The sequence below is a fragment of the Thamnophis elegans genome, chromosome 13 (genome assembly GCF_009769535.1).
Source record: "Thamnophis elegans isolate rThaEle1 chromosome 13, rThaEle1.pri, whole genome shotgun sequence".
In the NCBI taxonomy this organism is placed as follows: domain Eukaryota; kingdom Metazoa; phylum Chordata; class Lepidosauria; order Squamata; family Colubridae; genus Thamnophis; species Thamnophis elegans.
In genome coordinates, this window is record NC_045553.1 from 10,662,135 (window position 1) to 10,685,148 (window position 23,014).

Genomic DNA, 23,014 nt, shown 5'->3' on the forward strand with positions numbered 1-23,014 from the left:
CATTGGAACACTGCTATTGTATCTCCCCTAGTCCTTCTTTTCATTAAACTAGACATCCCCAGTTCCTGCAACTGTTCTTCATGTTTTAGCCTCCAGTCTCCTAATCATCTTTGTTGCTCTTCTCTGCACTCTTTCTAGAGTCTCAACATCTTTTCTACCAAAACGGAATGCAGTATTCCAAGTGTGGCCTTACCAAGGCCTTATAAAATGGTATTAACACTTCACGTGATCTTGATTCTATCCCTCTGTTTATGCAGCCTAGAATTGTGTTGGCTTTTTTGGCAGCTGCTGCACATGGCTGGCTTCTATTTAAGTGGTTGTCCACCAGGATTCCAAGATTCCTCTCTGTTACGACTATGATTGCTGGGGGGAATGGAATCACAGACACCCCTTTAGCTGGAGATCTCAAAGTGGGAGACCCTGCAAAGGTACAGTTTGTGTCTTCACCATGCTTGGCATCACACACGTGAGAAATGAACCCCCTCAACTCAGCAATGCTGCAACTAAGAACAGATTCTAACTGGGAGGGCAAACCTACAGCACGCATGCCCGAAGTGGGACGTGGAGCCATGTTGGCTGGCACGTGTGGCATTGCCCGTTCCTCTTCCGGGTTTCTGGTGTGCATGCGCATGTGACGATCAGCATGCATGCCAGTAACCAGAAGACTGTGGCTCTGCCCAGGGTAGGTAGCCCATCGGCAGCGAAATGGTTGTCTCTCGGATCCGGTTATAGGTAAAGATCATTGGGGCAAAAACTCAAGTTGTGCCTCCATAATTTCTCTGTCCAACCAGCCAGTTGAAAGATTTCTGTAAAAACATCAGTCTGTGTGTTCTCCTTGGTGCTCTCTTTCTGAGCTTGGTTGCTTTCTTACAGACATTTCGTGACCCAACTAGGTAACATCATCAGTGCTAGAAGGGAGAGGGGTTTAATCTGACAGAACTGATGTCCCCTAGTTGGTTCATGAAGTGTCTGTAAGAAAAGAGCCACCAAGGACATCACCACCTCCTCCTCCTCCTCACCTCCTTCACTTTAAAAACATGATGATATTCCAGCACTGATGATGTTACCTAGTTAGGTCATGAAACGTCTGCAAAAATAACCAACAACCAATCAAGCTCAGAGAGTATTAAGGATTCCAGTCATTCTTCTCCTCTCCGCAAACCCCACCTGCTTTTAGCTCTGATGTTACCTAGTTGAGGATTACTTGTATTAATAAGATCACCTCCAAGGTTCTTGCATAATGCATACAATTAGGTTATATGTTTCTAATTAATCCCTACATTGCATTTGTATGAGTGGTGTGGTAGCCCAGAGGTGGAGCACTCGCTTCAAGATCAGGAGGCTGTGAGTTTGATCCTAGGTAGAATAGAATAGAATAACAGAGTTGGAAGGGACCTTGAAGGTCTTCTAGTCCAACCCCTGCTTAGGCAGGAAACCCTACACCACTTCAGATGAATGGATATCCAACATCTTCTTAAAGACTTCCAGTGTTGGGGCATTCACAATTTCTGGAGGCAAGTTGTTCCACTGATTAATTGTTCTAACTGTCAGGAAGTTTCTCCTTAGTTCTAAGTTGCTTCTCTCCTTGATTAATTTCCACCCATTGCTTCTTCTCCTGCCTTCAGGTGCTTTGGAGAATAGCTTGACTCTCTGTTCTTTGGGGCAACCCCTCAGATATCAGAAGACTGCTATCATGTCTCCCCTAGTCCTTCTTTTCATCAAACTAGTCATACCCAGTTCCTACAACCGTTCTTCGTATGTTTTAGCCTCCAGTTCTCTAATCATCTTCATTGCTCTTCTCTACCCACTTTCTAGAGTATCCACATCTTTTTTTACACTGTGGTGACCAAAACTGGATGCCGTATTCCAAGTGTGGCCTTACCAAGGCATTATAAAGTGGTATTAACCCTTCACATGATCTTGATTCTATCCCTCTGTTGATGCAGCCTAGAACTGTGTTGGCTTTTTCGGCAGCTGCTGCACACGGCTGGCTCCTATTTAAGTGGTTGCCCCCCAGGACTCCAAGATCCCTCTCACAGTTACTAGTATTGAGCCAGGTACCACCTATACTGTACCTGTGCATTTTGTTTTTCTTGCCTAAATGTAGAACCTCACTTTTTTCACCACTGAATTTCATTTTGTTTGATTCGGTCTAGATCCTTCTGTACCTTGAGCCTATCTTTTGGAGTGTTGGCTATTCCTGTCAGCTTGGTGTCATCTGCAAATTTGAGGCAGAAATTTCTCCCTCTGGGCACGTAGAGATTATATCTGCTGTATATGACTCCCCATTGGCGACAGGAAGGGCATCTGGCCAGTAAATACCCAGATCCATTCAGTTGCCCAGACTCCATCCCGCAAGGGATTATGGGGTCGTTAAAAGAGGATGATTGCATTTGTATCAGTAGTTCTCCCCCCCACCCTTAGACACACTGAAGAGGATTGAATTGGAATAACGTTAACCAATAACCAGAGAGTGGTTCTAGAAACCGGTTTTTTTTATAAAGTCTACCTATGTTAAGAATTCAATATTGGTGTACATTTATATTAACAGAGTATTTACATGTTGCTTTCTTTTGTTGCTGCGTTTTAAAACAAGAAGTCAAAAAAACTCTAATTTTCTCCATAATATAAGGCAAAAAACAAACAGTTTTTGTACATTATTATTAATTATTATTATTAATTATTTTTTTCAATATATATCTGTAACTTCAATTTCAAAGTACCAGAGAAATCAGTGGCCTCAGTCCAGAAACCTCACAGTGGACTGTATGAAACTACAGTTATCTCCATAAATAATACTTTTTAAGAAACCCTGGATGTATGTTTTTTTTTTTTTACTTAAGAATCTGAGGCCACAAAATTTAAACTAGAAACAAAAACTTTCTTTTCCTTTTGCTTGTGTGTGTGTGTGTGTGTGTGTGTGTGTGTGTGAACAAAGAGCACAATTTTTTTTAAAAAACCCAATACATTCATTAAAAATGTTCCTGGCATTTGGGGCAAAACAAAAAATAAAATAAAATAAAATATACAAACCTGATAATAGTTTTTAACTCAGCACAGAAGCAAAGGGGGGGGGGCGGGGGAGGAAATAAAATAAAAATAAAAATAAAACCAGGAAACGAGAAAAACCAAAGACCTATATATTAAAATTTCCATTTTTTTTTGTTTCAGCAACCGTGCGGTCGAGAAAGGTTCGTAACCTCGGATGCCCCCCTTCCGCGCGTGCCCCCGTCCCCACCCTTCCATCGCTTTCACAACTGTGCTTCATGTCTACAAATTTTACAGTTTTTTTTAAAAAAAAGTTTACAGCAGTGCATTTTTTTTAAAAAAAGGGTTTTTGTCCCCGCCTCCCCTGCCGTTCCCCATCCTCCTCTATGGATCCAGGCGAATTTTGGGGGGGCGCGTGGGAAATTCATCCTGCAGGTGGGCCACCGCGAACTATCGTGCCTCTACTTCTTTGGCATTTCTAGATGGGGAATAGTCCCGAGATTCCGAGTTTGTGAGCGGGGTAGTCCGACGGGGGGAGGAGGGCCTCGTACTACTCGCCGGGACCAAGGGGGGCGGAGCGCTGAGCGCAGCGGTGGGCGGGTTCCTGTTCAAAATCCCGTTGTGCATGGCGGCCGAAGGGCTAAGTCTGGGGTAATGCATGCTGCTGAGATGAGACATGAAGGAAGGCATGTGGGCCAGGTGGCTTTCGATGGGCGACGTGTGCAAGTGGTGTATCCGGGCACGCTCGAGCTCTTCCCGTAAGTGCAACCGCTCCCTCTCTTCCACTTGCCGGAGCCGCTCCTGTTCCCGGCGGGCTTCCAGAAGGTTTTCGTGGTTGTAGTCATGGGGTTCGCGGTCCCGGTAAGAACGCTCGTGGTCGTAAAAACCCGAGGCGGCCGGAAACCTGTGGATGGGATCCGCTCGGAGCTGGAAGTCCATCCGGCGATGTAGATCTAAGCTCCGGTAGGCGTCGCGTAAGGGGTCCCTCATGGGGTCCCAGGAAAACCCTGGGTGGGGTAGCCTCTCGCGCCCCGCGAGTGGGTTCATGCCCATGAGCGGCGTCATCATCCGGCTGCGTTCCAGGACGTTCATGTTGTTCATCTGGTGGACGCTGCCCATGGAGATGGGCATGGCAGCCGCCATGGTGTGGGGCAGGGGCAACCCGTGGAGGGAAGGGGGTGGCGGGTGCTCGGCGCTTCGGGGATGCTGGGAAGTTTCCGAGCTCACCACCAAGACGTCGCTCTCCTCTTTGCGCTCTTCCTTGACTTTGATGTCGTTCTTAATCTTCTGGAGGTCCGTCAGCAGCTCGGGCTTCCTCTCCATGTCCTTGTTCATCAGGTTGCTCAGTTTCAAGCTCTCGCTCAACGCCGGCTTGCTGTACGGGGAGACCGACTGGATGACGGGCTTGGTGTTGTCCTCCAGGGACCTCTTTTCATGGTTTGGAGGCTCCTTCACCGGGGAGCGGCTTTCTTTGATCTTCTGGTCGGCCACTGGAGGAAGATCTCTGAGCCTGTCAGGGATCTCTCTCTCCAGATCTTTCGATCGGTCTCGGTCCAGGAGGGCAACTTGCCGTCCGGAGTCGCTCGACGCCTGGCTGTTGCTACGGATGAGGTTGCTGATCTGGTGCGTCACAGGAGCCGAAGCCGGCGAGGATCGGTTTGAGTGCCTACTTTTATCCAGAAGATCCCTGGAGGGAAAGAGATTGAGAGTCGATGGGTGTCTCACCATACAACCATTTGGCATTATTATTCAACAGAGTTGGCAAACGTGTGTGCCAGCAAAAAATAATAATTCACCAGATGTGCCATGTTATTATTATAATACCATTATGGCTTCATTCATACCATAGGCTAAGCGAGATGGATGGCATGAAAAGAGGGGGGGGAGGAGAGGGAGAAGGGAAGGGAGGAAGAGAGGGAGGAAGAAAGGGGAAAGGTGGGAGAAAGGTTGGAAAAGAGGGAGAGGAGGAAGAAGAAGAGAGAGAAGAAAGGAAGGCGGAGAGAAGGAAGAAGGGAGGAAGAGGGGAGGGGAAGAGAAGAAAGGTGGGAGAAAGGACAGAAAACAGGGAGGGAGGGAAGAGGAAGAGAGAGAAGAAAAGAAGGTGGAGAAAAGGAAGGGAGAGAAGGAAGGGAGGAAGAGAGGGGAGAGGAGAGAGGAGAGAAGAAAGGTGGGAGAAAGATGGAAAAGAGGGAGGGAGGGAGGGAAGAGGAAGAGAAGGAAGGAAGGCGGAGAGAAGAAAGGAGAAAGGAAGGAAAAGAGGGAGGAATTGAGGAAGAGAGGGAGGAAGGAAGGGAAGAAAGGAAAGGTGAAGAGAGAAGAAGGAAGAAAGGAGGGAGAAAGAAAGGAAAAGAGGGAGGGAGAAAGTAAGGAGGGAGAAGAAAAGAGGAAGGTGGAAGGAAGGAGGGAGAAAGGAAGGAAGGTAGAAGGAAGAAGAGGGAGAAACGAAGGAAAACAGGGAGGGAGGAGAAAAAAGGGAAGATAGAGAAAGGAAGGAATGGGGAGGAGGAAGGAGAGAGAAGAGAAGGAAGGTGGACAGAGAAGGAAGGAATAAAGGAGGAAGAGAGAGATAAGAAGCAGGCAATCAAGCAAGAAGATAGGTAGGTAGGTAGGCATAAGACACTGCCACCCATCCCCCCAAGCCATGTACACCACTCCATTTTGGCCAAGGCCACAGAGACCCTTTCGGCCAGATGTCCTCTCTCCCTCACCTCTCCTTCTCCCTCTCTTCTTTACTGGAGGAAAGCTCCCTCTTCTCGGAGTCTCGGTCCCTGTCGTGGTTCGTCACTGAGGAACTCCGCTCGGCGTCGCCTGGCTTCGGCCACTGAGGCGGCGTGGGGAAAGAGGGCGGCGTCCGGTGCAGCCGGTTCCAGGGCTCGTGGGGGCTGCCGAAGGTCTGGACGTTCGGACCGTCTTTGTGAGCAAAGAGGCTGCTGTGACCTGGGAAGCGAGAGAGAAAGCGGGAGAGAAGATTGGGTTCGCTCCCAGATGACAGGAAGGACATTTAGCCTTATATACAAAGGTAAAGGTTCCCCTGCTAGTCATTCGAGACTCTAGGGGGCGCTGCTCATCTCTGTTTCAAAGACGAAGAGCCAGCGCTGTCCGAAGACATCTCCGTGATCATGTGGCTGGCATGACTCAATGCAGAAGGCGCATGGAACGTCGTTCCCTTCCCCACCAAAGGTGGTTCCTATATTTCTACTTGCATTTTTTACGTGCTTTCGAACTGCTAGGTTGGAAGAAGCTGGGACAAGTAACGGGAGCTCCCTCCATTATGCGACAGTAGGGATTCGAACCGCCGACCTTTCTGATCAACAAGCTCAGCGTCTTAGCCACTGAGCCCCCATGTCCCTTTTTTAGTCTTATATAAAAAGGCCAATTGTTTTATTTATCTTTTTTGGCCTGGAAAAAAAGGAAGGGGAGGGGGAGGAACAAGTCCATTGGAAATAGCAAGCACGAATCGGCTCAGTGGATGGAAAAAGCAGCTGTTCAAAGTCTCCTGCTGGCCAAGAAAACCCTTAAAATCTGAAAAACTGCATGGACGTAATGAGGGTGTTTAGTTTAAAACGGGGGTCTCCAACCTTGGCAACTTAAAGACTTTGCTGGGTTGAAGTCCAGAAGATTTAAAGTTGCCAAGGTCGAGGCTGGCTGTTCTGAACTAGGCTTTCTAAGAGCATGAAACAAACTCCTTGTCCCGACAAAAAGCCCTTTTATTAATTCGCTGTGAGTTCTGGTCATTCACATCCAGCAAAGTCTTTCAAGGGAGGATTTATGGTCACAGACCTGATCTGGCTTGGAGAGATGCCAGGCCGATATCTGCAGAACTTGGCAAGGCATCTCGGAGAGTCACGAACTAATTGTCTCCTGCAAACTCCACTCCCCTTTCACTCTCCTTTTATTTCCTCTGGGAGGGGCCATTCATCGTCCACCTGTGGCCTTACTCCCAAGTCGACCCCTGTTCTTTAGCTCTTCCCTTTGTCTGGCAACTCTGCGCATGCACACATTGGGAACAGGCTCCAGCTGTTCTTCTGCCTCACTAATGTCTAAATCTGAAGGCAGCTGATAATTATCGGGCGGCCCTGGCCCCCTCTCTGCCTCCGACACAGAGCCCTCATCAGAGCCTTCCCCAGACTCCAGGACTGACCCAAGTTCCTCCCCAACCTCCTCACTGTCCGAATCTGCTATCAGGCCACAACACTGGCTAAGGAACTCTGGGACTTGAAGTCCACAAGTCTTAAAGTTGCCAAGGTTGGAGACCCCTGTTGTAAAAGATTGCTGGTGAATCCCAAATCGCGTGGCTCCCTGCTGTGACATCCAGAGCTAAACCGAGCCCAGTGTGATGGCTAAGGATGGCTTATTATCAGAATGTAACTCGTTAAAAGAGGATCATCTGCCTACCACATAAGGCGGGCATTGAGATCTCTCATTGGGGCATGAATAGGACAAGCGGTGAGACAATCAGCAACTGCCACATCTGTGGGGTCTTTGGTGCTTTCTGAGCTGGGTGGTTTTCATGCAGAAGTTTTATGACCCAACTAGGTAACACCGTCAGTGCTAGAAAGGAGGGGGGTTTGCTCTCTGTTCCACTCCCATCTAGCACTGATGGTGTTACCTAGTTGGATCATGAAATGTCTGCATGAAAACCACCCAGGTCAGAGAGCACCAAGGACCCCACAATTCTCCTCCTCCTCCACTCTACAAACCCCACTCCCTTCTAGCACTGATGATGTTACCTAACTGGGTCATGAAATGTCTGCAAGGACACCACCAAGCTCAGAGAGCACTAAGGACCCCACATTCCTCCTCCTCCTGTCTAGAAATCCCATTCTCTTCTAGCACTGATGAGGTTACCTAATTGGGCCATGAAACGCCTGCAAGCTCAGAGAGCAGCAAGGACCACACAGCTGAGCCCTGAGCTACAAATACTCTCTTTTATCAGTACTCATAATTCAGTTGGGCACTCAGCTTGGCATTCCCCCAGTTGGATTGAACGCTGTTCTCCAATCCCTAACCGGGACAGGTCCTGAACTTGGCAGTGGACAATTGGGGGAACTCCTGATATCCCTGCACCTCAAGAAGGTGACAGATCTTCCTTGAAGGACATCAATATCTACTAGAAGTTCTTTGCATTCGTGAAATCGTCCCCAAAGATGGAGAGATGGCATGTGCTCTGGGGGTGGGGTGTGGGGGGCTTTTCTTCTGGGTTTTGGGGGGTCTGTATTTACAACCGCACACAAAGACACAATCCTGAAAATATGTAGACAGCTCCAGTTTCCAGCGTCTTAACCACTGAGCCACCGCATCCCATAGCAGTTGAGAATGGACAGTCCAAAATATCTGGGGATCATCCAGTGCCCACCCTGCAAATGGAGTTAAGAGAGGCTGATGCCCTTTGAAACTACAGAGTTGATCATCTGTCTGTCTCCAAGCCCCCCTTCCTCTTTATCTATCTGTCTGTCTGTCTGTCTGTCTGTCTGTCTGTCTATGTATGTATCTATCTCTATTGTCAATCTATCACCATTATCTCTCTATTTTTTCTCTATATCTACCCATCCACCCACTATAGTTCTCTATCATCTTTATCTAGATCTAGTTATCCATCTATATATAATTTTTCTCTCATCTCTAGTTCCCCCATCCATCCATCCACCCACCCACCCACCCACCCCTCTTCTACCTAATCTAGTAATCCTATCTACCCATCTCTGCTAACTTTCACTATCACTATCTTCTATATTCTACCAAATATCACACCCTCCCTATCCAATACCAGAGCTGATAAACTCGAAGTGTGACATTTTCCAACAGTCCTAAGTTCTAAAGTAGCAAAAGGAAGGACCCTCAGATTCTATCTATCTATCTATCATCTATCTATCTATCTATCTATCTATCTATCTATCTATCTATCTATCTATCTATCTATCTATCTATCTATCTATCTATCTATCTATCTATCATCTATCATCACTGGAGATGATAGGAGATAATCTAATCAAGGAGAGAAGTAACCTAGAACTAAGGGGAAACTTCCTCAGTGAGAACAATTAACCAGTGGAACAACTTGCCACCAGAAGTTGTGGGTGCTCCATCACTGGAGATTTTAAAGAAGAGACTGGGCAGTCACTTGTCTGAAATGGCATAGGATCTTCTGCTTGAGCAGGGGGTTGGACTAGAAGACCTCTGAGGTCCCTTCCAGCCCTATTCTGATTCTGAGATTGTTCAGAAGAGATTGGACAGCCATTTGTCCAGCATGGTATAGTGCCTCCTGCTTGAGCAAGGGGTTGGATTAGAAGACCTCCAAGGTTATTTCTAACTCTGTTATTCAGCTACCATCCATCCATCCATCCATCCATCCATCCATCCATCCATCCATCCATCCATCCATCCATCAATTTAATTTGCATAGCCACCCATCTCAAACCAATGACTCCAGGCAGCAAGCATTAATAAAAACAATGAGAACATGATACACAAAGAAATTAAATTCAAACAGCAGGCAAGAAATATTACAAATTATCGGTATCAGCTTCCCCAGGTAATGGGAACATTCATGTATTTGGGACTCCAGGCCTGGGCACATAAAACAGATCTTCAAAAACCTTCCCAAAGGCCAACAGGGTTGGCGCCATCCTAATCTCTGAAGGATGCACAGTCTATGGCAGAAGAGACAAACTTCCTAGTGCCCATCAGCCAACATCCTTGGCTGATGGGAGAGGAAACATGTCCATCCTACTGGACCAGATTGGACAGGAAGACTGGAAGCAGACAGTGTGCTGTAAACCCCTGTACCCAAGCCAATGTCTTATGCTCTCTTGCCCTCAACAGTGATGCCACTCCAGGGGCGCTACAGGCATCTCCCTGATGTGCCTATGGAGATTCTCAATCTTCCAGGTCAATGGTTGTCCCAAAGGTGCTTTTTTTCTCAAGACTTCCTCCTGGTTTGTCTTTGAAGACCTTTCGTTGCTCATCCAAGGAGCTTCTTCAGTTCTTGGATAAGAACCCGATTCAGTTCACAAACTGAAGAAGCTTCCTGGATGAGAAATGAAATATTTTCAAAGGGGGGAACCCCCCCCCCGAATATCCAGTTGCCTTTTGGGAAAAGCCCCTTTGAGATCTTCCTGATACCTTCTCCCAGTTCTTCCAGTAAGATGGTAGATCCTGAAGAACCTCAAACTTTGGACTTGAGATAACCCACACCCCAAAAGGATGGTCAAAGAGAAGGGAGGTATCTTGTTGGGCTCCCACTCCCTCTTCTGTGGAAAGTGAGCTGAAGTCACCATTCTTGGTGGACCTGGTGGACATCAATTACGGAAAGTCCTCTATGGGAAAACTCGGCATATATGTAGCCTCCGTCCTTTGCTTGGGGGATGTTTTAAGAAGCTTGCCTTGCTTCAAACCAACGGCCACCGGTTGCTTTCGATAGGAACAGGGGTCTTATGGGAAAGAAGCTAGTCTGCAGGAACCCACTGAGTACTTACTCAAAGTGTGGCTGCCTAATCCGCCAAAGGCATTGCTGCTTAAGTTTCCAAGGCCGCTGAAGGTGCTTGACCTTGTAAACGGATCTGGAAAGGCAAACAGGGTTTTAGCCGGCATTTAGCCAAGAATGCAGGGAAAACTAAATGTACCCCTTATTTCTTTCCTACCCACCCCCTTGTTTATTTGTTTTGCTTATTTCGGGGTTCGAATGCCAGGTGGGATTAAAGGCTGATCCTTCTCCCTGGCAGGGGGCCTTCGCACAAAACATTCTCAACGGGTTACAAACGGAGGACTTGCTAACAGGTGCTGGAATTAAACATACCAGGAGGAAACCAACTGTTTGAGAGCGAAGAGCCAGGAGGGCTGAGGAGGCCAAGGAGCTGAAATCTGAGCAGCTCAGGTTTGTGAGAGCCAAATAAGAAGCTGAAAAAATGGTTTCTGGTGGGACATCTTATGGAGCAGGGGTCTCCAACCTTGGCAACTCTTCTTAAGACTTGTAGACTTCAACTCCCAGAATTCCTCAGCCAGCAAAGCTCCCAGAATTCCTCAGCCAGCAAAGCAGAACTGGCTGAGGAATTCTGGGAGTTGAAGTCCACAAGTCTTGAAGTTGCCGAGGTTGGAGACCCCGTCATGGAGGAAACCAAACAACCGGAGGAGGCGTCTCCTAAGGAGATCTCGGGAAGGCCTGGTGGGGACATTTGAGATACATGTAGTCCTCAACTTATGATCACGGTTCAGCCCAACATTTCCAAAGCTACGCAAGGAAGTTGCGAAGTGGGCTTTGCCCATTTTACGACCTTCCTTGCCACGATTGTTAAGCAGATCGTTGTGAAGTAAGTTACAGGGTTGTGAAGTGAACCTGGTTTAGCCGCTGACTTTGCTGGTCAGAAGGCCTCAAAAGGAGACCACATGCTGGCGGGATGCTGCAACCCTCGTGAATATGAGTCGGTTGCCAAGCGCCAGGGGGTGGACTAGAAGACCTCCAAGGTCTCTTCCAACTCTGATTTTAATCAGGTGAACGTGGGGATGCTCAAATGGTCATAAGTGTGGAAAGAAACCGTTGTCAGCCACTTTTTTCCGAGGCCGTTGTAACCTTGAACGGTCCCTAAATGGATTTTTGTAAAGTGAGGATGACCTGTACTGATTTTTTCTCTCTCCCCACCCCCCCTTCTTGATGGTTTTGATTAAATTACATACTGTGGGCCCAAGGAGCAAGAATTGGACAGAATCTACAAATGATACTTGGGGGATGGCAAGGACCAGTGGCATCACCTTGAAACCACATTTCTCGAATTAAAATCAGGATGCTTGAAGCGTCTTCCTCTTTTCCATCATTTTAACTTGGGTCTGCATTTGGAATCTACTCTAAAGACCCCCTTGGTCCCCCCAAAGAGCAAAATTCTGGTTTGGGCAACACAAACAAGACACACCAGTGTGCGATGGACTCATGGTTGAAGCTCATGTTCTTTGTTATGAGTGTAGCTTTGCTTCATCTTCATTTAGGTAAAGTTAAAGGTCCCTCCTTGCACATGCGTGCGAGTCGTTCCCGACCCTAGGGGGCGGTGCTCATCTCTGTTTCAAATCCAAAGAGCCAGCGCTGCCTGAAGATGTCTCCGTGGTCATGTGGCCGGCATGATTCAACCCCCCAGGCGCATGGAACGCTGTTCCCTTCCCACCAAAGGTGGTTCCTATTTTTCTACTTGCATTTTTACATGCTTTCAAACTGCTAGGTTGGCAGAAGCTGGGACAAGTAACGGGAGCTCACTCCGTTACGCAGTGCTGGGGATTCGAACCGGCAAACTGCCGACCTTTCTGATCGGCAAGCTTAGCATCTGAGCCACTGAGCCCCCGCATCCCTTCATCTTCATTTAACGACCCCATAATAATCCCTTGCGGGGTGGAGTCTGGACAGCTGAATGGAGTCTTGCAGAGTGTTTAAATGGCCGGATGCCCTTCCTGTTGCCAATGCGGAGTTTTGTTCAGCAGATATATTTTCATTATGCCCAGAGAGAGAAGTATCTGCCTCTACCTGGGATCAAATTCCCAGCCTCCTGGTTGTGAGGCAAGAGCTCCACCTCTAGGCAACTTCACCACTCCAATGAGTGTTGCCTTGCTTGATGGGCTCAAAATAACAAATTAGAGCTTGTGAAAACGGGGGCCACATTCTCTCTGGGAGTAGACCAATTAATAATTTAATTAGGCCGAAATAACATCTCTTTTAAGCTTAATTTAAAGCCAGGCCAGATGGTTAGGGCCGGTGTTGCACTCTTGATGAAAGTATGTGAATTATATCACAGAGACTCTGATTTCACAAAGAATACTTCTAGCTAAATGACCAGCTGGGTTGAATATACACCATATTTTTTGGAGTATAAGATGCTCCGAAGTATAAGACGCACCTCGCTTTTGGGGAGAAAAACAAGGAAAAAAACCCTGCTTCTTCCTCCCAGAAATTTGCCTCCTTGCAGCAAACAGCAAAGAGCCTGTTTCAGTTTCAACACAGCCTGATTAGCACAAGCAGCTGATTGTTGGTTGGATTGGCCTCCCAATGATCAGCTGTTTCAGGATTGCATAGCCTCATTTTTGTCCTCCATATCCCGTCTTCAGCCTCCGCAGGCCCTGTTTTTGGCCTCTGCGGGCCCATTTTCCACCTGTTCTGGCCAGCGGGGATTGGAATGTGCGGAAAATGGGGTGCGCAGAGGCCAAAAATGGGATGCAGAGGCTGAAAATAGGGAACACAGAGGCAGCAATAGGCTATGGCAACCTGAAACAGCTGATGGTTGAGAGGCCGATCCAACTGACAACCAGCTGCTTGTGCTAAACAGGCTGTGCTGAAGCTGAAACAGGCTGTAAGGAAGCAAATTGCTGGGAGGCAGAGGCCAAAAGGTGGGGCCGGCGGGTAACGCACCCAAATTTTTACCCTCTTTTAGGGGGAAGAAAGTGTCTTATACTCCTGTGTGTGTGTGTGTGTGTGTGTGTGTGTGTGTGTGTGTGTGTGTGTATGCAAGTCGACACAGATAAAGCAGACGGCGTGATTTACAAATAAGGGGCAGGTGACTTGGCTGAAAGTTGGGACATTGCCTCTTCAAATCTGTGTCTCCACCCTGCCCCTCTTGGGAGACCTTCAGAAATATGATCAAGATTTTCAGATACTGCTGGGTTTTTTTCCCCAATGGCAAATAAATTTGTTTTATTTAGAAGGAAGGTTTGTTTGCTTTTCTTTTTAGCTTGAGGGTAATTTTATTTGGATTCTATTCTGTTCTAAAGCTGAACTCTAAAAGTATTTTCCAAGGCAGGAATATTACACAGCAATTGCTCTTCCAGTAGATAAGATTATCTCCGCCCTTCTGCATACCTGCCTTCTTTTTCCTTTCCCAGGTCCTTAGACTTATATACTGCTTCATAGTATATGAATATGAACCAATTTCGTTGTATTTAAGTACAATGACAATAAAGATTATACTTATATATTGTTTCTGACAGTGAGATCAATCCACCCATGGAACAGAAGTTGCCTTCGGAAGTTGTGGGAGCTTCATCCCTGGAAGCTTTCAAGAAGAGACTGGACTGCCATCTGTTGGAAATGGTGTAGGGCCTCCTGCTTGGATGGGGGCGGGGGAGGGTTGGACTAGATGACCTCCAAGGTCTCTTCCAACTCATCTGTTAAATAATGCTTTGCAGCCCTCTCTAAGTGGTTTGCAGGGTCAGCTAATTGCCCACTAATGACCTCGTTTTACCGACCTTGGAAGGAGCGAAGGCCGAGTCAGCCTTGAGCCGGTGAGAATCGAACTGCTGGCAGTTGGCAGAATTAGCCTGCAGTACTGCCTTCTAACCACTGCACCACCCTTCTGATGCAGGAGAAGTCAAGACACAGATCAAAAGATTAGTAAATCACAAGAATAAGGTTTACTTACACCTACCTGCCAAATGGCTGGTGGGCAGGAAACTGCTGTGATGAGGCGAGGATCCAAATGGGGTGGAGTTTGGATGAGCAGACCCTGCAACAACAACAACAACCACCACAAAATAAGCATCTGAGAATCGTCTTTACTGAATCTGGTAACTTAGGGAAGATCCCTCCCGAGCTTCTTGCTTGACCCATTATAGAGCTGAGGGCTTTGCTGCCTCTTTTCTGACCGCCCTATAGGCAGCATCTCCTCCTTCCATCCTCCACCTCCTCACATAACGACCCCTTGAGGGTGTAGTCTGGGCAACTGTACGGAACGGAGTGCTTACTGGCCAGATGCCTTTCCTGTTGCCAATGCGGAGTTTCCCACTCCAGCAGATACTGTATATTCTCAGAGAGAGAAATATCGGCCTCTACTTGGCATCAACTCCCAGCCTCCTGATGAGGCGAGAGCTCTGCCTGTAGGCCACTGCACCCCTCATCTCCTCCCTCCGTCTCCCAAAGTTTTTCTCACAAGGATTACAGCTGCCTCTTTCACAGGATAAGAAACTAGGGAGGGTCCCTTTTGAGTGTCTCTCTGAGGGGCTGTCACAGAAAGCAGGGGGTCAAGCTATTTTCCAAAGCACCCGAAGGCCAGACAAGGAATAATGGATGGAAACTGAACAAGGAGAGATTCAACCTGGAAATAAAGAGGAATTTTCTGACAGTGAGAACAATCAACCCATGGAACAGAAGTTGCCTTCGGAAGTTATGGGAGCTTCATCCCTGGAGGCTTTCAAGAAGAGACTGGACTACCATCTGTCAGAAATGGTGTAAAGTTTCCTGCTTGGGTGGGGGTTGGATTAGATGACCTACAAGGTCCCTTCCAACTCTGTTAATCTGAATCTGAAAAGCTCTCTCTCCACCCATTATGCTGCTGTGGGCTACGTTGTCTCTTATCTGACTATTCCCTAGAGAGCATCTCTCTTTTCTCTGCCGCCAAAGGTCATTCCGACATACCATTACAAGAGTGAATTGTAACAAAGAAAAAAACCCTCCCCCCACCCTACTCAAAGACCCTTATCTGCCATTGTTTCCCCCCTCATCCGTCTTGAAAACGCTTCCTAAGATTCTGAAGTGAATTTTGAGAAGAAAAAGGAGAAAGGGTCAGGCTGCCCTTGGGACCTGGTCTCTTCATCGAGATTGAACTGGCTCTGAACAACTCAAAAAAGGAATTGTGGTGTGTGTGTTTGTGTTGGAAGAAGCCCCAGAGAATGGCACCCCTTGTTATCGATGTACTTTGCAACATTGCAGGTCTTCCTTGGGACGGATGGAGGCTGTCATCCCTGTAAACCCTTTAGGAGGTCAGAAGGTGCATAACAAATGGGTATGTTGTGGCCAGCCAGATCGGACGGTGAGGAGGTTTGGGGGGAACATGGGCCAGTCCTGGAGTCTGGGGAAGGCTCTGTGTCGGACACAGAGATAGAGCCAGGGCCGTCTGACAGTTATCAGCTGCCTTCACAGTAAGACAGCAGTGAGGCAGAAGAACAGATGGAGCCTGTCCCCAGTGTGTGCATGTGCAGAGTTGCCAAAGGAAGGGAACTGCTAAAGAACAGGGATCGACTTGGGAGTACAGGTGGACGATGAATGGGCCCTCCCAGAGGAAATAAAAGAGGAGCGAAAGGGGAGTGGAGTTTGCAGGAAAGACAATTAGTTTGCTTCATTGGTTCGTGACACTCTGAGACTCTTTGCCAAGTTCTGCAGATTTCGGCCTGGCAGCTCTCCAAGCCAGATAGGGCCTGTGACTGTAAATTCTCCCTCGAAAGACTTTGCTGGATGTGAATGAGCAGAATTCACAGCAAATTAATAAAAGGGGTTTTTGTCGGGACAAGGAATTTGCTTCCTGCTCTTGGGAAGCCGAAGTCAGAGTAAACTGCTTGGAGAAGCTGGGTTTTTCTCAGTGACTTCTCCTTCAACAAGGCCAGGAGGAAGCCTCAGATCCTGGAAACCCACAGATTTATGCCTCCTTCCGCTGAGTCCCCATGTTCGTTCCGCCTCTTCTCTGCCAATGGCCAACTTGACAGAGATTTACTGCCCAATGCAGCTTTGGGGATTCACAGATGGAAAGGAATTATTTATAAGCCATGCGGGATTTCGGATTGGATTTCGAGAAGATATTATGGAGCATCAGGAACACACCTGCCAAACTCATTAAAAGATGCTGTATTCGTTTCCTGAAGGATCTAGGAAACCCCCTGTCCATGGTCCAGCACCGGGCTGCAGGATGCCAGAAACCAGGCTGAACAAACAAACAAAGGCCCATTTGTGGGATGCAAGCAAAACTGTAATGGCCCGCCAGCAGAGCTGGTGGCCGATTCGGACAGTGAGGAGGTTGGGGAGGAAGATGGGCCAGTCCTGGAGTCTGGGGAAGGCTCTGATGAGGGCTCTGTGTCGGAGGGAGAGAGGGGGCCAGAGCCGTATGCCAGTTATCAGCTGCCTTCGGAGTTAGACATCAGTGAGGCAGAAGAACAGCTGGAGCCTGTTCCCAGTGTGCGCATGCACAGAGTTGCCAGACAAAGGGAAGAGCTAAAGAACAGGGGTCGACTTGGGAGTAAGGCCACAGGGGGACGATGAATGGCCCCTCCCAGAGGAAATAAAAGAGGAGTGAAAGGGGAGTGGAGTTTGCAGGAGACAATTAGTTCACTTAATTGGTTCGTGACTCTCCAAGACTCCTTGCCAAGTTTTGCAGATATTGGCCTGGCAGCTCTCCAAGTCAGATAAGGTCTGTGACTGTCAATCCTCCCTTGAAAGACTTTGCTGGATGTGAATGAGCAGAATTGACAGTCAATTCATAAAAGGGTTTTTTGTCGGGACCAGGAGTTTGCTTCATGCTCTTGGTAAGCCGAAGTCAGAGTAAACACAAACCAGTCCTCTCCAGTCTGTGGAAAAACCTCTCTGCACAGGACCAGTCCCGGTGCCCAAAAGGTTGGGGGGGGGCACTGATCTAGGGCACTTCTTTTTTGTGTGATGTGTGCATCAGCAGGGATTTCCCCTCACCTGTGCTGGAGAAGAGGGGCCGGGCAAGATCTTGAGAATAATGGAAGCCAGGAAAGACGCCGGGAGCTGGCGGTCTGCTGAAGAGGTCAAGTTTTCCACCGATTTCAAGCTTGTGGGGATCCAGCTGCATTTGCTATCAAAAGAAGAAGAAGAAGAAACCCACACCTCATTATCCATTTCTATTTTCTGGGCTTGGTGATGTCCATGTTGGTTGCAACCTCTCCTTGAGCCTCAGCCTCTTTCTTGAGGGAAAAAGGTGCATCTTATATGCTGAAACATACGGTAGGTAGAATGGTAGGATGAACCCGCACTCAAGATCCAAACTGGGGAAGCCATTAAGACACAATAGGAATAGCCCAACACCCTTTGGGTTCACAGGCCTTCTCATTACATCACCCCAGAGAGCCAAGGCTTCAATCAAGTTAGCTATGACCCCTGCATAACCCTAAGGGAGTCTGACAACCAGTAGAATACATGTTCTTGCACAGGAACAGGAAGCTCAAGGGCAAAGCTCAAGAGAGGGTATACATACCTCTCTCCCTCCTTCCCTCTCTCTCCAGAACTAAGGAGGAATTTCATGACAGTGAGGACAATTAATCAGTGGAACGACTTGCCTCCAGAAGTTGTGGGTGCTCCAACACTGGAAGTTGTTAAGAAGAGATTGGGCAACATTTGTCTGGAATGGGATAGGGTCTCCTCCTTCGGGAAGGGGTTAGACTACAAGACCTCCAAAGTCCCTTCCAATTGTGTTATTTTGTGTTCCAAAATTCTCTTCTGAAACACAGCCATTTCAGATGTCTAAATCAGGGTTGGCTTGCTCTCGGCATTACTGCCGGTTCGGTGCGTGCAAAAATCTCGCTTCGCTCATGCGCACTCCAGACGCGTGCGGATTTGCACAGAAATAGGTCTGTGCATGCGTGAAACGTTTAAATTTTTTTTGTGCAATTACAATTGTTCTGTGCATGTGCAGAACCGAAAATCAAGATGGCAGCCCCGTAAGAGAACCGGTTCGAGGGCGTGGCAGGCATGGGCCGCTGCCGGTTCCAGCGACCCAGGCCACCAAACCACTACCCGTTTGGCCGAACCGGTACGAACCGGTACGAACACACCTCTGGTCTAAACTAGTTATTTGAAGGTAGAAAGGCTTAATACATTCTGTCTGTTAGAGAGGGGAAAGCAACAGTGTGAAAAATGGAGAACCTTAGGAAATCAGGAGTGGTGAGAACGGGAATGTCAGTCTCAAAACCAGAAGAGGAATCCTCTGGTTTTCTGAATAAATCTGCTTGATTACCTTTATCTTCTGTTGGTGATGGTAGATCTGCCAAGCAATTTGTACATGGACAGCACACCATTTCCCGGGCTTCTGTAATAAAACAAGGATTTTAATTTTAAATTAAATCCTCCCTCCCTCCCTCTCTCTCCTTTGTGCAACTGATTATGACCAGAATTCTGTTGGTAAGTGAGACATTTGCTCAGCAAGTTGGCAACAATCTCATATTTATGATGGTTGCAGAGATCGTGGGGATCACGTGATCCCATTTTTGCGATCTTCTGACAAGCAAAGTCTGTCGAGGAAGTCCGGTTCACTTAACACCACTGCATTGATTTGCTTAACGCCCATGGCGGGAAAGGTCATAAAACGGGGACATGATTTCGGCTTCCTCATTGGCTTGTGAGAAGGTCGCAGAAGGGGATCCCTGGATCCCAGCAACTGTCACAAAGTCATGAGTTCATTGCCAAGGGTTTGAAATTTTGATACACGGATACGCCAAAGGCCGTTCAGCGTGAAAATCAGTAAGTTGCTTTTTTCAGTGCTGTCGAAACTTCAAACGGCCACTAAACTGTTGTAAGTCGAGGACTACTTGAAATTATTTTGATTTAAAGGCTGCTCTAATGTGCACATTAGGTAAAACTAAAGGTTCCCCTCGGACATATGTGCTAGTCGTTCCCGGCTCTAGGGGGTGGTGCTCATCTCTGTTTCAAAGTCGAAGAGCCAGCATTGTCCGAAGACGCCTCCGTGGTCATGTGGCCGGCATGACTAAACGCCGAAGGCACATGGAACGCTGTTCCCTTCCCACCAAAGGTGGATCCTATTTTTCTACTTGCATTATTACGTGCTTTAGAACTGTTAGGTTGGCAGAAGCTGGGACAAGTCACGGGAGCTCACTCCGTTATGCAGCACTAGGGATTCGAACTGTTGAACTGCCGACCTTTCTGATCGACAAGCTCAGTGCCTTATCCACTGAGCCACCACGTCCCTATGATGTGTACATCAAACTGCCTAATATTGTCCATTTACAACCGTTGAGGCTAGCGGCACTCTTATCATCTCACCTCTTCTTTTAAGAGAAGCATTACAAATAGTTTTTTATCTGCGTCATTTCCCCTCCCCCCCTTGATTTTTGAAAATAAAAAGTAGATTAAAAAAATAAATAAATCCCCAACAAACCTTACTTACTCGTACAGGAGCCCGATAGGCGTCAGCCACCTAGGGAAAACATGAAAAATAAAATCAACATTTTGTTAGTGCTGGAAGCCATCTTTTGCGCTCAAGCCTGCCACCTTTATTGTTGTGGGAAACTGGGATTATAGGGAGATATATAGTCAAAACAACATTATTTTCTCAGAGAATCAAGCACGTCTTGTCCTGCAGCTGCTATGGTGTGACTGGGAGGCATCTCCAGTTTTGGACAGTGCCTGATTGGGCCATGGGATGGACATGTGGGTGCTGGGCAGGGACTTGAACTTTCGTTCGGGTGGGGAAAACTTGGGAGCTTTCAGATTTGGGTTTTCCCAGATGTGCCAATGTGACATCTCTAATAAAATGGAACTTTGAGGAAAGTCAAGCCTCAGAGTTGTCTTTTGTTGAGGGTGATACTTGGAAACCTGGCATTAACCCGAATCCTCTTTAAAGAACTCTACCAGCTCCCTCAAACTCCGAGGTGCTGTCCGGGGTCTTGAGCCCCCAACATCGACCCAAAACCAGGTGGCGTCAAGACTCCATCCATCCATCCATCATTGCAAACCAAGCCAAAATAAGAAAAATAGTCCTTTGTAGGTCAATGTTTATCATGCGTCAACCCCAAAGGGGAGCCGAAAGAAACTCACTGGACTTGATACCAGAGGTGGGTTCCTACCGGTTCGGTCAAATAAGTAGTAACTTGGCAGCCTGGGTTGCTGGAACCGGTAGCAACCCAGGCCTGCCATGCCCCCCCGAAACTGGTTCTCCTACAGCACCGCCATCTTGATTTTCGTTTCTGCGCATGCGGACAATTTTCATTGTGGAAATGAATTTGCCCCCTTTTTAATTTTTTTAAAAAAATATTTTTATTATACATTTATACCATCTTTCCAACACGTCTACATCTTTTAAATATCGATTATGTTTCTTCTCTCTCTATCTCTCTCTCCATCCATCCATCCATCCATCCATCATACATACATACATACATACATACATATATATATATACACACACACACCTTATACAACTATAACTCTATCTATCTATCTATCTATCTATCTATCTATCTATCTATCTATCTATCTATCTATCTATCTATCTACAGCATTCTCTATCTATATCTATCTACAACATATCTATCTATCTATCTATCTATCTATCTATCTATCTATCTATCTATCTATCTATTTATCTATCTATCTATCCATCCATCCATCCATCCATACATACATACATACATACATATACATATTGTACATATCTTTTATCTCTATTAATTCCATACAATACATCTTTTATATACATTTAATTCTCTTATATTTCTTATTTCATGCTATTTTTATATACAATCTATCTTATATTTTCCCCTCTTATTAATTCTGCGGTTTTGTATTTATTTTCTGGCCCCTTGATCTCTTTTAGTTCCCTTTATTGCTTTTCTATTATTATTTTTTACCTCTTTCCTCTAGCCATTTGTACCAAAAGTCCCATACTGTGTAGTACTCGGATTCCTCTTTGCCTTTCGGCTGTTTTGTGAGCCTGTCCATTTTGGCATATTCCAGTATTCCCCCAACCCTTTTTAATGGTTTTGCGGATGTGCAGACCTTTTTAGATGCAAACGCGCATGTGCGTGGAGCAAAGATTTTTGCGCACCGAACCGGCAGCAACCTATCCCTGCTTGGCACCTACCCCTGGCGTCTTCTGCAGAAGCGTGTGGTGCACTGTGCTGGGCCTGCTGGCCACATCGATCGGGTTCGAAGTCTAGAAGAACAAAAACGAAAATGTCGGTGAGATTACTTGTTCTAGCAATGCTTCAATGCGACGCTAAGCAAACACCATTGGAGGAGCAATGCAGGCACAACTGAGCTCAAAATCTCACTGTCCTTCCTTCCTTCATCAAATAAATACAGGTAGTCCTCGAATTACAACCGCTTTCATTTAGTGACCATTCAAAGTTACCATGGCATTGAAAAAACTGATTTATGATCGTTTTTCACACTTAGGACTGTGATCCCAATTCAAAATTCAGACGCTGACCAAGTGACTCATATTTAGGATAGTTACAGCATCCAGTGTGTGTGTGTGTGTGTGTGTGTGTGTGTGTGTGTATGTGTGTGTGAGACGTGATCCCCGTTCCCAAACTTCTGATGAGCCAAGTCAACAGGGAAGCCTGATTCACTTAACAACCACGTGGCTCACTTAACAACTACAGCGATTCACTGAACAGCGGTGGGAAGAGAGGCGGTAAAAACAAGGCAAAGTTCACTTGACAACGATCTCACTCAGCAACCGAAATGTTGGGCTCGGTTGGGGTCGTTAAAAGTCGAGGACGGCCTGTTATGTTTGGACGGGGTTTGAAACTGTGCCAATTCCATTCCCCCCCCTTTAAAACGAAAGGGACTTTTGCTCTCTTGGAAATACAGCTGCTCGCCAGGTAAATCCAGGTAAATAATGTCTTTTTAATTCCTGTGTTATGTTCGCTGTTGTTTTAATTGCTGCCCTCGCTGACGTCGTGTTGGCAGCCGTGCAGAACGGGTCTATCCTTTTCTTTCATCCACGGTTTCTTCTTCCCTTTTGACATCTCAGCCGAGCCCGCAGGCCTTGAGCCTACTGGAAGATGCCAACCGAGTGCTAATCGGGTCTGATTTGCTGAGCTCTTTAGAGATCAACCCAGGTCAGCTAAATGCGGCCGGCTCCAGAGACGTTAATTCTGTGTGTGTGTGTGTGTATGTGTGTGTGTGTATGTTTTCGTAGATTTTCACGGGTGTGGGTATGCTGGTCTTGTTGTATTCGGGTCTTTTCCTGTGTAAGATTGAGATTGTCTTGGCAACATTTCAGCGAGGTCTCACTCGCCATCTTCAGGCTGGGTTTTGGGCTTAAAGCGTGGTCGGAGCTGCTGTCTTTCTATAAATCTTGGTGTGTGTGTGTGTGTGGAGTGCTGCCTTTGTTTCAGTAAGTGGAATGATTGGTTGTATGGTTGTATCATGATTGGTAGATTGGTGCTGATTGGTGCTGGCTTTGTGTCTATTGTTGTTTCGTGTTGTAATGGCCTGGGTGGTGGGTGGGGCTCATTTGTTGACTAGGGCTGGTTTCCAGATATCTGGTAGGCGGGAGGTATCGTCATGTTGTAACGATAGACAATCGGG

At 47.0% G+C, this 23,014-nt stretch overlaps 1 protein-coding gene across 10 annotated transcripts in view; it reads right to left on the reverse strand.

The window, feature by feature from the left end:
• Positions 1–2,474: 2,474 nt before the first annotated feature.
• The window catches only part of FBRSL1 (fibrosin like 1), a 592,776-nt gene continuing 572,236 nt past the window's right edge, over positions 2,475–23,014 (reverse strand). For 5 of the 10 annotated variants that reach the window (XM_032229092.1, XM_032229090.1, XM_032229091.1 and 2 more), the window contains 8 exons: positions 21,558–21,629; positions 19,854–19,892; positions 18,696–18,767; positions 17,405–17,537; positions 14,376–14,459; positions 10,464–10,547; positions 5,697–5,925; positions 2,475–4,675 (listed from right to left, as the gene is read on the reverse strand). In XM_032229092.1, the coding sequence (XP_032084983.1) occupies positions 3,439–4,675; positions 5,697–5,925; positions 10,464–10,547; positions 14,376–14,459; positions 17,405–17,537; positions 18,696–18,767; positions 19,854–19,892; positions 21,558–21,629 (1,950 nt within the window). In that variant the 3' untranslated portion in view covers positions 2,475–3,438. The remainder of the gene's footprint in view (positions 4,676–5,696; positions 5,926–10,463; positions 10,548–14,375; positions 14,460–17,404; positions 17,538–18,695; positions 18,768–19,853; positions 19,893–21,557; positions 21,630–23,014) is intronic. The other 5 variants (XM_032229089.1, XM_032229088.1, XM_032229086.1 and 2 more) reach the window with 5 other exon arrangements.